The 17,294-nt window shown below is 42.0% G+C and overlaps 1 protein-coding gene across 2 annotated transcripts in view; it reads right to left on the bottom strand.

The window, feature by feature from the left end:
* Nucleotides 1-17,294, bottom strand: part of gtf3c2 (general transcription factor IIIC, polypeptide 2, beta) — a 147,463-nt gene that overhangs the window by 123,878 nt on the left and 6,291 nt on the right. For both annotated transcript variants that reach the window (XM_060851781.1, XM_060851791.1), the window contains exon 3: nucleotides 9,573-9,924. In XM_060851781.1, coding sequence (XP_060707764.1) covers nucleotides 9,573-9,924 — 352 coding nt within the window. The remainder of the gene's footprint in view (nucleotides 1-9,572; nucleotides 9,925-17,294) is intronic.

Here is a 17,294-nt window from a genome sequence, read left to right on the forward strand (position 1 = left end):
CCCGCTTAAATGACCATAAAGTGGGAGAGTTCACCACTGCTACTGGCAGGGCATTCCATGAACTCACAACCCGCTGAGTAAAGAATCTACCCCTAACATCTGTCCTATACCTACCACCCCTTAATTTAAAGCTGTGTACCCTAGTAATACCTGACTCCATTAACAGAAAAAGGTTCTCAGTGTCTACCCTATCTAAACCCCTAATCATCTTATACACCTCTATCAAATCTCCCCTAAACCTTCTTTTCTCCAATGAGAACAGCCCCAAGTGCCTCAGCCTTTCCTCATACGATCTTCCTACCATGCCAGGCAACATCCTGGTAAACCTCCTCTGCACTCGTTCCAATGCCTCCACATCCTTCCTATAGTATGGCGACCAAAACTGCACACAATACTCCAGATGAGGCCGCACCAGAGTCTTATACAACTGCAACATGACCTCAGGACTCCGGAACTCAATTCCTCTACCAATAAAGCCCAGTACACCATATGCCTTCTTCACAGCACTATTTACCTGGGTGGCAACTTTCAGAGATCTGTGTACATGGACACCAAGATCCCTCTGCTCATCCACACTACCAAGTAGCCTACCATTAGTCCAGTAATCCATCTTCTTGTTACTCCTACCAAAGTGAATGACTTCACACTTAGCTACATTGAACTCCATTTGCCACCTTTCTGCCCAGCTCTGCAACTTATCTATATCCCGCTGTAACCTGCCACATCCTTCTTCGCTGTCCACAACTCCACCGACTTTCGTGTCATCCGCATAGTTGCTCACCCAGCTTTCAAGCCCCTCCTCTAGATCATTTATAAAGATGACAAACAGCAATGGTCCCAAAACAGACCCTTGTGGAACACCGCTAGTAACTGCACTCCAAGATGAACCTATTCCATCAACTACTACCCTGTCTCCTTCCAGCCAGCCAATTCCTAATCCAAACCTCTAACGCACCCTCAATGCCATACCTCCGTAGTTTTTGAATTAGCCTACCATGGGGTACCTTATCGAACGCCTTGCTAAAATCCATATACACCACATCTACTGCTTTACCCTCGTCCACCTCCTTAGTCACCTTCTCAAAGAACTCAATAAGGTTTGTGAGGCATGACCTGCCCTTCACAAAACCATGCTGACTATCCTTGATCACATTATTGCTATCCAGATGTTCATAAATCCTATCCCTTACAATTCTCTCTAAGACTTTGCCCACAACAGAAGTGAGACTCACTGGCCTATAGTTACTCGGGCTATCTCTACTCCCCTTCTTGAACAAGAACATTCGCTATCCTCCAGTCTTCTGGCACTATTCCCGTAGACAATGACGACATAAAAATCAAGGTCAATGGCTCTGCTATCTCCTCCCTAGCTTCCCAGAGGATCCTAGGATAAATGCCATCAGGCCCAGGGGACTTATCTATTTTCATCCTTTCCAGTATTCCCCAGACCTCTTCCCTACATACCTCAAGGCCATCCATTCTAATCACTTGTGACTCAATATCCACATCAGCAATAGTGTCCTGTTCCTGAGTGAATACTGATGAAAAGTATTGATTTAGTGTCTCTCCAATCTCCTCCGCCTCCACGCTCCTCCTCCCACAAAGATGTGCAGACTAGGTGAAATGGCCATGCTAAATTGCCCATAGTGTTCTGGGATGTGCACTAGTCAGGTGTGGATAATAGGGTAGGCGAATGGGTCTGGATGGGTTACTCTTCAGAGAGTTGGTGTGAACTTGTTGGGCCAAAGAGCCTGTTTCCACGTGTGTGGATAGACAAAATTAGTCTATATTATATAGAACACGGAACAAGGAACAAAAAAGTACAACACAGGAACATGCCCTTCAGTCCTCCAGGCGTGTGCTGATCATCATGCCCTAACTAAATCCTTCTGCCCTTATTTGGTCTGTGTCACTCTATTCTCTCCTTATTCGTGTAACCCCCAGAAGCCTCTTAAATGTTGCCAACATGCCTGCTTCCACTACATCTTTTGGCAGTGAGTTCTAGGCACCTACCACTCTCTGCATGAAGTACCTGCCTCGCACATCCCCCTTAAACCTTCCCCCCCGCCTCACCTTGAACCTGTGTCTCCTTGTAATAGTCTCAATCCACCTTATCCATGCCTCTCAATTTTTTAGACCTCTATAAGATCTCTTCTCAACCACCATCATTCCAGTGAAAATAATCCCAATCTTTTTAACCTTTCCTCATAGCCAATGCCATCAAGACCAAGCAATATCCTGATGAAACTTCTCTGCACTCTCTCCAAAACTTCCACATCCTTCTGGTAGCGTGATGACCAAAACTGCACACAGTTTGGGTTGGGAATGCTTAAGGCTGACACTAGATGTTAAAGTCATTCTGGAAGTTCAATATCTTCTCCTTAAATTCTGAAGGTTACTTTGAATTTGAAGTTCTTAAAAACAACAAATGAAGTAGCTCATCAGGCCCTGATAAAAATCAAAGGGTAATAGCAAAAACCAAACCAGATGATTACTTAAGTAGAGCGGAAGTTGGTCATTCAGTCAACCTTCCCATCCATTTAATTAGTTTGTAGGTGATGTATTAATCCTCAAAGCCATTTTCCTGTCTTATCCCCATAGCCATCAATTTCCTTAATGATTAGAAATCTGTCTAGCCAAACCTCGAGTATATTTAATGACCCTGTCTCAACATCCCTCTATAATAATGAACTCCAAATATTTAGAATAAATAAAGATTCACCTTCATCTCGGTCTTAAATGGACAATTCCTTGGTATGAGATTATGCCCTTCCATCCTTGATCGGCCCACAAAGAGAAATAACTTTTTGCAAGTACCCTGTCAAGCTTCCAAAGAATCTTATGTTTCAAGAAGCTAAACTCTAAGTACAAACTCAATTTACAGAACAACCTCAATTACCTGAACATCAATTATCTAAAGTTCAGATTATCTGAACAAGATCTCAAGGTCCCATAAAAACGGAGTAATACAGCAGAAAAATAGACCCTTCAGTCCAAACAGTTCATGCCAATCATAATCCCAAACTAAACTAATCCCACCTGCCTGCGCTTGGCCCATATCCTTCCAAACATTTCTTATTCATATACTTATCTAAACGTCTTTTAAACGTTGTAACTGTACTCACATCTACCACATTTTCTGGGGGGGGGGGGGGGGTTCTTTCCACACACGAACCATTCTTGTATAAAAAAATTGCCCCAGATGTCTTTTTACATTTTTCACTTCTCAGCTTAAAAGATATATCCCCAAGCCTTGAGATCCTTCACCCTAGGGAAAAGTCACCTGCCATGTGCCTTATCTATGCCCTCGCGATTTTATGAAATTCTAAAGTCACTCCTCAACCTCCTATGTTCCAGTGAATAAAGTTTCAGCCTATCTAGCCTCTCCTTATAATTCAAACTTTTCATTCCCAGCAACATTCTGGTGAATCTCTTCTGCACCCTCTCCTGCTTAAAAATAATATCCTTTCTGTAACAGGACAACCAGAACTGGACACAAAACTCCAGAAAAGCCCTCACCAATGTCCTGTACCACGTCAACATGATTTCCCCAACTCTTATTCCCAAAGGTCTGAGCAATAAAGGCAAGACAGCTAAACACCTTAACCACCCTATCTATACAAGATGCAAACTTCAAAGAATAATGAACCTCTGTTATATAATAAAAAGTACAGCCTCGGGTTGTGTTTTTGCAGGGCTACCCTTGTTTTGTTTTAAAACTGAAATACAGTATCTTGCATTCGTTCAAATTAAACTCCCAGCACAAATCTGCGTGGAACTCCGCTGGTCCCAGTTCTCCAATCCAAAAAACAACCCACCATCATCACTCTGCCTCCAGCCGTTCAGCCAATTTGCAGCCTATTGGCAAGCTCACCCTGAATCCCATGTGATCTAACTTTACTAATTAATTTACCATGTGGAAACTTGTCAAAGGCTTTAGTAAAGTTCAAGTATACAGTGTCTACCAATCTGTCATCAATCTTCTTGGTTATTTCCTCAAAAAACTCAACTAAGTTTGTGAGACATGATTTCCCTCCAACAAAACCATGCTGACTATCCCTAATCATTCCTTGCCTCTCTAAATGCATATAAATTTAGGACATCCAGATCACACTAACCTACAGCCTTATACAGTCTTTCCCCATTTAAATACTATTTAGCTCTTCCATTCTTCTTAGTTCCCCACACTATATCACATCAGGCAAGCTCTCAAGTGTTTTGGGTGCTCTAACCAAGTATTCGAAGGCATCCAATTCTACTTAACTAACGGATGAACAAGTAATCCTTCCATTAAGAAAATCTGCATGGCAAACTAATGTTTTTCTCGATTAACAAATATCGAGGTTTCTAATTGGTTATTGTCTCAAAGTAGAATACAAATTGGCCATTAGAACGGGGTCCAATACAACAATGCCACTAATGATAAATAAACTGCCACAATGAAGGTTACTGGATCTGAAACATCGACTCTGCTTTCTCTCCACAGATGTCAGACCTGCTGGATTTATCCAGCAATTTTCTTTCGAACTGTCATGATTCACCTTTAAATTATAGCATAATGGAAACAGTGATATTAGTGTATCTCTTCAAACTGACAAGGAAGCCACACTCAAAAATCTTTCTTTCATCTTTCCTCTGATTCTCTCACACCACCACAATGAAAATATTATTCATAGCCTTAGTTATTTATTATCACTCTGAAAAAGTGATAAATTAAATTAAAAGGCATTAAAATCTGACTAGAAGCCTAACAGTATTGAACTCAAAAATGTGCGTATTGATGTGTGACATGAATCAGAAATCCAGACAGGTAAATTCAAAGGCTTCAATTTGGAGTTCTGATATTGACTTTGAGTCCTGGGATCACTGCACATGGTACAACCAAATGAAATGTGACTCAGCCCTCTTTCAAAAGCAAACTTTGGCAGAGAGCAAATGCAAGGGGAGATATTTCTATTAAGCAACTTGTCCAAGCTCATTCATCTGTGATATTCCATCCTATTTGCTACTGTGCGTTCTGCACATTGACTGGCTTTAGTGATATACATATCCAGCAGAACTCTACCAAACACTGGAGATAAAGAACACAGTCACCTTCACCTCGTAGGACAAACAAGAAGGAAAGCCCATTAAGGGAGGGTGAAGGAGGGAGTTCACTGGAGAGGAAACCCAGTGCCACGGATTGATTAGAACTTTGATTTTGTTTCTTCCTTTTCCAAGAAATTCTGCAAATAGAAGGCAGAAGAGTGCATTGTTCAGTGTGCACATATCTCCATGCAGGACAGACTTAATGCATGGATGTTCATTGTCATTCCTCTTTTCATGCGTTTGTTCATGTGGGCAAAGATGACAGTTAGATTTTTTTCCCTCTTCCAGGTGATATGGAGTTATTAGAATATAGAATATTTTAGTATATTTTGAATTAGTCTTTCTTAAAAAGAAAATTGAGTATTTAATAAGGAAGAATGGAAGTAAAGGACCAGTAATTAGATTGCAGTAATTGAAGAGCTAATGTAAACACAGGCACCTGTGACCTTAATCTATACTACAATATCTACCATTATTTCTCTAAATTGTTATCAATTTATGAATATCCAACTATTTCTTTCCAAATCTGCTTTATTTGAGCAAAAAAAGGTTCCATGGAATGCTTCCTGAGAAGTGTTATGACGGGAAGTAAATAACAATATTCGTAAAGATAAAAGTTCAAGATGCAAGTTTTTTTTCACATAGACCCAGCTGAAGAGTGCAGGTACAATGGATCAACTACTTTGTTTTTGAACTTTAATTCCTACGAATCTAGTATTGTGTCATTTTTTTGATATACATAACATGAGTCATGCACCTTCCACAAAATGGGAGCTGCCATGCAGTTAAGGTTGCTTCTGGATGATGGTACAAACCAGAATCTGAACTTTCCTTCTGCAGCTCAGAGGAGCACTCAATTCCTCATAGCACCACAAGGAAAGCAAAGGAATAAAAACTCTAAATAGTCTCTGCTGGTGAGAAAGGAAAAAGTGAGGACTGCAGATGCTGGAGATCAGAGCCGAAAAGTACGTTGCTGGAAAAGTGCAGCAGGTCAGGCAGCATCCAAGGAGCAGGAGAATCGATGTTTCGGGCATAAGCCCTTCTTCAGGAATGAAGGGGGATGAAGGCGAGCCCTCTGCTAAGGACTGGTCTTTCATCCTCAGAGAGGAGGAGGTCTGGAGGGATAGCCTCACCTTCATCCCCCTACGCTCCCGGATTACCGAGTTCAACACGTGGCGAATCATCGAACAATTCTTCCGCCGCCTTCGCCACCGTGCCTGCTCCTTCAACCAGGAATTTTGCCCACCCTCTGACGACCCCTTCTCCCGCCTCCAACATACCCCCATCTACCTGGACACCACGTGCTGGCCTCTTACCTGCCCTTGATCTCTTCATAGCCAACTGCCGCCGCGACATTAACCGCCTCAATCTGTCCACCCCTCTTACCTGCTCCAACCTCTCACCCTTGCAACGTGCAGCCCTCCACTCCCTCCGCTCCAACCCCAACCTCACTACCAAACCGGCAGACAAGGGAGGCGAGGTGGTAGTTTGGCGCACCGATCTTTACATGGCTGAGGCTAAACGCCAGCTCGTAGACACCTCCTCCTACTGTCCCCTTGATCATGACCCCACCTCCCACCACCAAACCATCATCTCCCAGACCATCCATAACCTCATCATCTCAGGGGATCTCCCATCCACCGCCTCCAACCTCATAGTCCCACAACCCATTTCTACCTCCTGCCCAAAATCCACAAACCTGACTGCCCTGGCCAACCCATTGTCTCAGCCTGTTCCTGCCCCACCGAACTCATCTCTGCATACCTCGACACGGTCCTGTCCCCCTAAGTTAAAGAACTCCCCACCTACATTCGGGACACCACCCACGCCCTCCACCTCCTCCATGATTTTCGCTTCCCCGGCCCACAACGCCTTATCTTCACCATGAATATCCAGTCCCTATACACCTCCAACCCCATCACGAAGGCCTCAAAGCCCTCCGCTTCTTCCTTTCCTGCCGACCCAACCAGTACCCTTCCACTGACACCTCCTTCGACTGACTGAACTGGTTCTCACTCTGAACAACTTCTCTTTCCAATCCTGCCACTTCCTCCAAACCAAAGGACTAGCCATGGGCACCCACATGGGCCCCAGCTATGCCTGCCTCTTCGTCGGACATGTGGAACAGTCCATCTTCCGCAGCTACACTGGCACCAAACCCCACCTTTTCCTCCGCTACATCGATGACTGTATCGGTGCTACCTCATGCTCCCACGAGGAGGTTGAACAGTTCATCCACTTTGCTAACACCTTCCACCTTGACCTCAAATTTACCTGGACCATCTCAGACTCCTCCCTCCTCTTCCTAGACCTCTCCATTTCTATCTCGGGTGACCAACTCAACACAGACATTTACTATCAACCGACCGACTCCCACAGCTACCTAGATTACACCTCCTCCCACCCTACCCCTGTAAAAACGACATCCCATATTCCCAATTCCTTTGCCACGGCCACATCTGTTCCCAAGAGGACCAATTCCAATACCGAACAACCCAGATGGCCTCCTTCTTTAAAGACCACAATTTCCACACAGTCGTGGTTGACAATTCTCTCCACCACATCTCCTCCACTTCCCCATTCCTCCGCCATTGAACCCCGCCCCTCTAATTGCCACCAGGACAGAACCCCACTGGTCCTCACCTACCACCCCACCAACTTCCAGATACATCGTATCATCCTTTGTCATTTCTGCCACCTCAAAACAGACCCCACCACCAAGGATATATTTCCCTCCCCTCCCCTCCCCTATCAGCGTTCTGGAAAGACCACTCCCTCCAGGACTCCCTCGTCAGGTCCACACCCCCCACCAACCCTACCTCCACTCCCGGCACCTTTCCCTGCAACCGCAAGAAATGCAAAACTTGCGCCCACACCTCCCCCCTTACTTCCCTCCAAGGCCCCAAGGGATCCTTCCATATGCGTCAAAAATTCACCTGCACATCCACACACATCATTGATTGCATCCACTGCACCCGATGTGGCCTCCTTTACATTTGGGAGACAGGCCGCCTACTTGCGGAACGTTTCAGAGAACACCTCTGGGACACCCGCACCAATCAACCCAACCACCTCATGGCTGAACACTTTAACTCCCCCTCCACTCTGCCAAGGACATGCCTTGGCCTCCTCCATCGCCAGACCATGGCAACACGACGCCTGGAGGAAGAGCGCCTCACCTTCTGCCTAGGAACCCTCCAACCACAAGGGATGAATGCAGATTTCTCCAGCTTCCTCATTTCCCCTCCCCCCACCTTATCTCAGTCCCAACCCTCGGACTCAGCACCGCCTTTTTGACCTGCAATCTTCTTCCCGACCTCTCCACCCCCATCCCCTCTCCGGCCTATTACCCTCACCTTAACCTCCTTCCACCTATCGCATTCCCAAAGCCCCTCCCCCAAGTCCCACCTTTTATCTTAACCTGCTTGGCACACCTTTCTCATTCGTGAAGAAGGGCTTATGCCCGAAACATCAATTCTCCTGCTCCTTGGATGCTGCCTGACCTGCTGCGCTTTTCCAGCAACACATTTTTCAGCTCTGCTGGTGAGAAAGTCAACATCATCCACACTAAGGTCAGAGTTAAAATTATAATAGGGGAAAACCAATGAAGTGTCATCAGACCATATCTGCATATTTAAACCTGCTTAATGCTAGGTTTAGGTTTCTTGCTACCAACTCAAAGGACAAGTTAAAATTGAAAGATGTAACTGTATTGGAGACAGTTCAGAGAAGGCTCACTAGATTAATTCCATGGATGAAAGGCTTGGGTTATGAGTAGAGATTGAGCAGTTTAAGCCTACAGTTCGAGTTTAGAAATATAAGAAGAGAGATCTAACTGAGATATACGAAATGCTAACGGGGATTTACAAAGTAGATGTAAAGCAGATGTTTCACCTTGCAAGGCAATCATCATTTTAGTCTAAAGGATGGCAGATTTAAAACAGAGATGAAGAGAAATTACTACACTCAAAATGTTGTGAATCTGTGGAATTTACTACCCTAGAGTTCAATGGATACCGGAATAAATTTAGGAGCTGGTAGACATATTTTTAATTCGTAATGGATTTAAGGGTTATGGAAAATAGGCAGCAGAAAGGAGTTGAGGATGAGATGGGATCAGCCATGATTATATTAAAACGGTGAAGCAACCATGAGGCACTGAAATGCCTATTCCTGTTCCTATTTTTTATGATTTTATGAAAGCAGCAGTTTCTTCTCAGGACGTGAGCAACAGATCAGCAGGACAATTTTAACTGCCCGCCCACACTTTTGTTTGGCAAGTAATCTAAATTGCTCCTATGCTTGTACCACTGAACAAATAAATACTAACTTTCAATTTAGAATTGCTGATGTTTCAATCCTTAAAATAAACAACTGAAGCAATTCTGGAAATTCTGCTCCATACTCAGAATAGAGCATTCAAAGTTACTACGTAATTGACACTCAGATGACTACAGAGGTGAACTATATATAAAATAACTTACATTTATTGGACTCCTTCTTTGTTTATGACCTTCGCCATCTTGAAAGTCATCTAGGTCAGACTCAGAAACATCACTGGATGGCTCGATTTCATTAAGTTCTTCGTCCTCAACCTCTTCGTCATCAGTTATTTCATCCGAGATCACAAAATCTTTGTCATCTGACAGGTCATCAAAAACACTGATCTTCTGCCTCTTCCTTCCTTTTCTTCGTTTCGGGGAAGATGGAGGTTGAAACAACGATTGATCCAGAGAATGGTCTGGCTCACTATCATTTATATTGCCAGCCACATCATCTACCTTATAAGAAGGTGATTTTATTTGCTCTACTATTTCATGTAGGTAAAGCAAGGCACTGAAAGAAAAGATAATGAAACTTAATAACTACACATATGAAGATGTTAAATTATAGTATTTATCACACTGAAATAATTTATCATACATGACACTCAAGAGTGAAACTCTCCTACTTACTCCCATCCAAAAAATTATGCCACATGTTCAATATCTATAATGTAAGTTTTAAAAAAAATGTATCATTTTGGGAAAAGGTCAAACAAAAGACAAAATTATTAAATGCTATAATGCCTTCTAAAGGAAGTAGACTACAATTAACAAAATACGCAGATATCCAGACACAAAAACGATTGCAGGACACCAAAAAGCACCAAAAGTATGCTACACTGTTGAACAACATAGTATGAATGTGTTAATCCTTTCACATAAGTTGCTAATCTCAACTACGTGACGGTCATCCAGGCTAGTATCAAGCAGAGTTGAGGTGTCTCAAACAGTCAGTCAGTCATCTGTGCAGTTTTTGCAAGTAGTTTCAGATACCTGAAACTAAATCTTAATATACAACATTACGTGATCCAAGAAAGAAAAAAGAAAACACTTCAGAAGAAAATAAATTGGTAAAGTACAGCATGTTATGCTGCTTAAAGTTAAACTCAAGATACTGATGTCATGAAATAACTTGTTCACAAAAACTACGAGATCCTTGGTTGGGAAAGAGAGATGAGCCAAAGTAAGCATTACCATTTAGACATGGAGGGAGGGTAGGAAAAACTCTGTCATTCAATACAATGTCTCAACATAACAACAATTTTTGATAATTAAATAGACAGTGTTTTCATCTTACCTTGGAACCAGGAGGTCTGAATTCAAGTCTCACTGCCCTGGAGGTGCTATAACTTGTCTGAGCAGGTTGATTGAAAATACTTACAAGGCAATGTCCCTGCCTCTGGGCCAGAGTTCAAATTCCACCTGCTCCAAATCTGTGTCATAACATTTCTGAACAGGTTGATTAAAAGTATCTACAAGTGTTTCTTAAATGAAAAATAAAAACTGAAAGAAAAATCACCAACAAAAACAGGTGTGGTGGTATCTGTGGAGAGAAATCAGAGTTAATGCAAACAGTTCTAAAGAGGAGTGCTGGACCTGAAACATTAGCTTTGATTTCTCTCCACAGATGCTGCTAGACCTGCTGAACCTTTCCAGTAATTTTCTGTTTTTGTTTCTTAGGCAATGCCTATGCTCCTCAGAATGCAGGTCTAACGCATTCTGTAATTTTCAAAATTACAGATAGAATTAATGTCAACTAGTTTGACGCAGTGCACTTTTGACCTATTTTTCAGGTTAATTTAAAAATCATTTTTGAAGTTGATAATTCCTGCACATTTATTTTCGGTATGTATCAATAACATAGTCTCTCTCTGTTGCTTTCTTAGCTGAAAAGCTCAAGTTATTTCAGTCTTTCCCCATAATTAGCACCAGGTTTTGGCTTATAATTCTCTGCAATTGTTCCCAAAACTTGAAATATGTCCCTTGTGCTTTGTAAAAAGCACTAAATTTATGACTTGTATTCCATTGTTTCAACTATAGAGATTATAATTCTAATGATTTTACTGAAATCTGTTCTGTTTTGATTGGGCATATTTAATATTAATTAGGAACTTTGAGGTCAGATTAGCGTGGACCACACTCTAGGACTTCAACTCATACCCAGTTTAATATTTCAGTACAGTGCCAAGATTGTCAAATGTTTCAGGTTTCCGATGGGATGTTATATTGAGGACCCAACTGTCTGTTCTGATGAAAACTAAAAAAAAATCCCACAGCATTCTTTACAGACTATGGAATTGACACTTGTTCATCAATTGAAGCAAAATAACTGGACATTTATCCCAGTGGTTATTTGCAGAATTTTACTTTGAGAAGATTTACTGCTACACTTTACTACATCATAGCAATTGGCTGCAAGAATAAATCAGTAGCTATGAACAGCTTCAATAGTACATGATAACGTACTAAAGTAATCAGTGCTTTTCTCAAAATCTATTCTTCAACTTCAATCCAAAGTCGGGCTAGAATTCACACTATTCTGGCTCAGACGAGAATGCTGCCAATCATGGAGCTTGTGCAGTGTCATTTTTCCTTCCTGTGTGCAGTAAACTAAATTTCTCTCATTTTGAATTTAATATTTAAACAAACTTGCATGGTCCCTGTGCAATTGTTCTGTCATTGCTGACTTAGACTTCTGATTCTACACTATCCAATTCAATATAAATTATCTCCTATGTTTAATAGTAAAATTCTGATTTTGCAATTAGTATGGTGCGGCTTCAAGCTCCATTCCAGAATATGACTCATAACCTTTGCAATAGTCCTGAGGCTCAACTGTACTCTTTCAGAATAGATATTAAACTGAAGCCCTGTCCAACAGAAAATATTATATGGTTCTATTCAAATAAGAGCCCACAAGTTTATATTCATAGCGCTTCCTAACCTCTTCAAGTTCTTCACCTCTAGTCTCCTCTCTTTTTTTTGTCATGTCACACTCAAACTTGCAAAGGGATTCTCCACTGTCTTCTAATCCTTCTTCCGGTTTCTTCACTACCTAATGGTTCCTGTTTGCCATCCGGGACTCTCACTTAATTTCAGGTGTAGACTCAACTGTGCTTCACAAATGAACCTACCTCATTTGGCGCAAACGGATAAAAGCAAGAAAGAGAATAAAAATGCTCAACTGAGATCAAAACTGGGACTTGCACCAAAAAGCCATTCTTTAAAAGCGAAGAGCTTCAAGCAGAAAAGCAACCACAACATTCCATCCATCCCCAGCTAACGCAGTTTGCATTAAGAAACAAACATATCATATTTTTAGAAGAACGGGTGGGTTGTGCTTCGGCGGGTCGGTGTGGACTTGTTGGGCCGAAGGGCCTGTTTCCACACTAAGTCTAATCTAATCTAAACTATAAAACCATAAGACATAGTAGAGGAAGGAAGGCCATTCGGCCCATCAAGTCCACTCCACCATGATGGCTGATGAGCATTTCAACGCTACTTACCTGCACTCTCCCCTTATCCCTCAATTCCTTGCGAGATTACTCTATCAATCTCTGCCTTGAAGACATTTAATATCCCGGCCTCCACTGCGCTCCGTGGCAATGAATTCTACAGGCCCACCACTCTCTGCTGAAGAAATGTCTCTTCAATTCCATTCTAAATTGACCTAATGCTAAGGCTGTACCCACTGGTCCCAGTATCCCTGTCTGATGGAAACAAATTCCCAGCCATACATTATCTTCTAAGTTTCTATTAGATCTCCCCTCAACCTTCTGAACGCTAACGAATACAATCCCAGGATCCTCAGCAGTTCATTGTATGTTAGGCCCACCATTCCAGGGATCATCCGTGTGAATCTCCACTGGGCACGCTCCAGTGCCAGTATGTCCTTCCTGAGGTGTGGGGCCCAAAATGGGGCCTAACCAGAGCTTCATAAAGTCTCAGTAGCACATCGCTGCTTTTATATTCTAACCTTCTTGAGATAAATGACAATATTACATTTACATTCTTAACCACAGACTCAACCCACAAGTCAACCTTTACAGAATCCTGAACTGGCACCTCCAGATCCCTTTGTACTTTGGCTTTATGAATTTTCTCACCAGTTAGAAAATAGTCCACGCCTGTATTCTTTTTTCCAAAGTGCAAGACCTCGCATTTGCTCACATTGAATTCCGTCAACCATTTCTCGGACCACTCTCCTAAACTGTCAAAATCTTCCTGCAGCCTCCCCACCTCCTCAGAACTACCTTCGTATCATCGGCGAACTTCACCAGAATGATATAGAGTGAACAGCTGCGGCCTGAATACCGAACCCTGTGGGACACCACTTGTCACCAGCTGCCATTCCAAAAAAAACCACCTTTAATCCCAACTCTCTGCCTTCTGCCAGACAGCCAATCCTCAATCCATGCCAGTTGCTCATCTCAAACGCCATGGGCCCTCACTTTACTCAGCAGTCTCCTGTGAGGCACCTTAGCAAAGGCCTTTTGGAAGCTGAGATAGATAGCAGCCACTGAGTTTCCCTGGTCTAAACTACTTGTTACCCCTTCAAAGAATTCTAACAGGTTTGTGCTGACTTGTTCTAATCCAACCCTGCACTTCCAAGAATTTAGAAATCTCATTCTTAACGACAGGGATTCTAGAATTTTACCTTCAACCGAGGTTAGGCTAATTGGCCCATAATTTTCCATCTCTTGTCTTGATCCTTTCTTGAACAAGGGGGATACAACAGTGATTTGCCAATCATCCGGGAATCTCCCTGACTCCAGTGATTTTTGAAAGGTCACAACCAGTGTCTTAGCTTTTTCTTCAGCCACCTCCCTCAGAACTCTAGGAGGCAGCCCATCGAGGCCAGGAGATTTATCAATTTTTAGACCTTTTAGCTTGTGTAGCACTTTCTCTTTTGTAATGGCTACCATACACAACTCTGCCCCTTGACTCTCCTTAATTGTTGGGATATTACTCATGTCTTCCAATGTGAAGACTGACAGAAAGTATTTAATAAGTTCTTCAACTATTTCCTTATCTTCCATCACTAGCCTGCCTGCATCAATTTGGAGCGGCCCAATTTCTACTTTTGCCACTCGTCTGTTTCTTATGTATTGAAAGAAACTTTTACTATCATTTCTAATATTACTGGCTAGCTTAATTTCATAATTGAGCCTCTACTTCCTTATTTCTCTCTTTGTTATCCTCTGTTTGTTTTTGAAGTCTTCCTAATCTTCTGATTTCCCGGTGCTCTTGGCCACTTCATAGGCTCTCTTTTTTACACTCAACAACTCCTGCCATTGTTGCTCTACTGTCTTCCCCACTAGGCTCTGCTTCTAGTCGAACTAAACCAAGAAACTAATTCAGGGGTTCAGGGTTTGCAGTTTGCCTGCAATGAACAGAGAAAAGACTCAAAAATGTAAAACATATTTTTAAAATGAATTATAAATTGTAGCCAAACTTTGTCCTATGTTTAAGAATTAGCATAACCTTGGTTCAGTTGGTATGACTCCTATCACCGAGTCAAAAGACCTATCCAAGATTCTTGCACATGAAATTTAGGCTAACACTCCAATGAAGTACTACGAATAAAAACAGAAAATGTTGGATTTCGAACATTTTGTTTGTATTTCATATTTCCAGCACCCATTGTGTTTTACTTTTTTTCTCTGCAGATGCTGGAAAGGCCCACTGGTGTATTTTTTTTCCCTCAGATCACCAACATCTACAATATTTTGCTGTTAGTTGTATAAGGTTCCATGCTCAGTGTATGGGAGAATCCCCCTGACATCAACCCAATATTTCTTAATAATCATTAACAAAATAGATTATAGAGTCATAAAGGAATACAGCATTGAAACAGACTCTTTGGCCCACCAGATCTATGCCAACCAACAAACACAAAGTTACAGTAATCCCATTTACTTGCACCTGGTACTATGTACTATGCCTTTGCATTTTAAGTGCAGGTCATTCTGCTATAATGCAAATTCACTGTAACGTGACTAACTAATAGGGGACTCTGTTTCTAAAGTGCAAACTTTTCAGACATGTGTTGGCTATAGTATCACCAACACTTCATGTTATTTGTATTGCACAATTTTTGTGTAGCATAGGGTCGCACAGGAATGCAATTAATGCACGATAGGAGAAATTACCGTGCTCATCATTAAATGCTTCTAATGTTGCAAGAGCTCCTGCCTACCCCACCCTTTCAAGCAGCAATTCCCAGATGTACACCACCCTCTGGGTCAAAACTCTAAATCACTTGCTCTTCACTTTAAAAACTTATGCTCTTTGGTCTTAGACATGTCTGCCATGGGGAAGAGATTCTCACTCTATGGGCAGCATAGTGGCTCAATGGTGAACACTGCTGCCTCACAGCGCAGGGACCTGGGTTCGATTCCAGCCTCGGATAACTGCCTGTGTGGAGTTTGCACATTCTCCCAGTGCCTGCGTGGGTTTCCTCTCTCAATTCAAAGATACACAGGTTAGATGAGTTAGTCATACTAACTGCCCATAGTGTTCATGGGTGTGTACGTTAGGTGCATTAGTCAGGGGTAAATGTAGAGTAATAGATCTGGGTGGGTTACTCTTTGAAGGGTCGGTGTACACTTGTTGGGCTGAACAGCCTGTTTCCATACTGCTGGGGTTCTTAAAAAAAAATTCCACTCTATGCCTGTCATTGTTTTGTATACCTCAATCAGATCTTCACTCAGTTTCCTCTTCTTCAGGATAAACAAACCCAGGCTATCCTCATAACGGAAGTGTTTCATCCCAGACAACATCCTGGTGAATCTCTTCTGCAGCCTCCCCAATGCAATCATGTCCTTCTAACAGTGTGACAACCAGAACTGAACTCAGTATTCCACCTGTGACCTAACCAATGTTTTATAAAGTTGTAACAAGACTTCCTTGCTCCGATATTCGATGGTCTGGCTAATGACGGTAATCTATGCCTTCTTCATCACCCTATCTACCTGTGCTGACATCTTTAGGTATCTATGGATTTGTATATCAAGGTGGATCTTTACTCCCTGAGGACCCCTTCCCAGAATGCATCACCTCATAATTATTGACACTAAATTCCATCATCAGCCAGATTCACCAGCTGATCAATATTACAGTGCAGCCTGAGACCATATTTCTCACTATCAACAATGCCATCAAATTTTGTGTCATCTGCAAACTTACTGATTATACCCTCCACATTCACATTGTTAATGACGTAACTAACAGCAAGCATCCCAGCATGGATCCATGTGGTACAGTACAAGTCTCAGGCCTCCAATCCCAACCTTTGCACTTCTTGTTTGCAAGGTAATTTCGGATGCAGTTTGCCAATTATCTGATTTTCATATTTATGCTTGTGTTATCAAATGGCTGCCAGATTTTCCACATTGTTACTGTGACTGCACTTCAAAAGGTATGTTATTGCTTATAAAATGCACTGAGATGTTTTGAAGTCACAGAAGGTGCCAAGAACCAGCATCAACCCTGGGTCAGTTGCCAGAACACCTGCTACTGACTCAGAAGATGGATTACAGATGTTACTCCATACTCTGGACTATGAAATGTAGGTTGACACTCCAATGCAGTATTTCAAAATTTAAAATAAACTCCTTTGTGAAATGCACATGTCACTGGAATGATCAGTATATGTTGAACTCAACTACTGGAACAGTAATTATCAATAGTACAACGGCTGTTCATGAATAGTAAGTTAATAGAAAAGCAAGAAACAAATTTTAAACATCAAAATCTGTTGTATAACAGAGCTTTCCATTTTCTGGTCATGTACCAAATATACAAAAAACTGAAAATCTAAGGGACAGAATTTGTCATTAGCAAAATTATCACATAGGTTCTTAATGCACATAAATTTAT

This window comes from Hemiscyllium ocellatum, chromosome 3 (genome assembly GCF_020745735.1).
Source record: "Hemiscyllium ocellatum isolate sHemOce1 chromosome 3, sHemOce1.pat.X.cur, whole genome shotgun sequence".
In the NCBI taxonomy this organism is placed as follows: Eukaryota; Metazoa; Chordata; class Chondrichthyes; order Orectolobiformes; family Hemiscylliidae; genus Hemiscyllium; species Hemiscyllium ocellatum.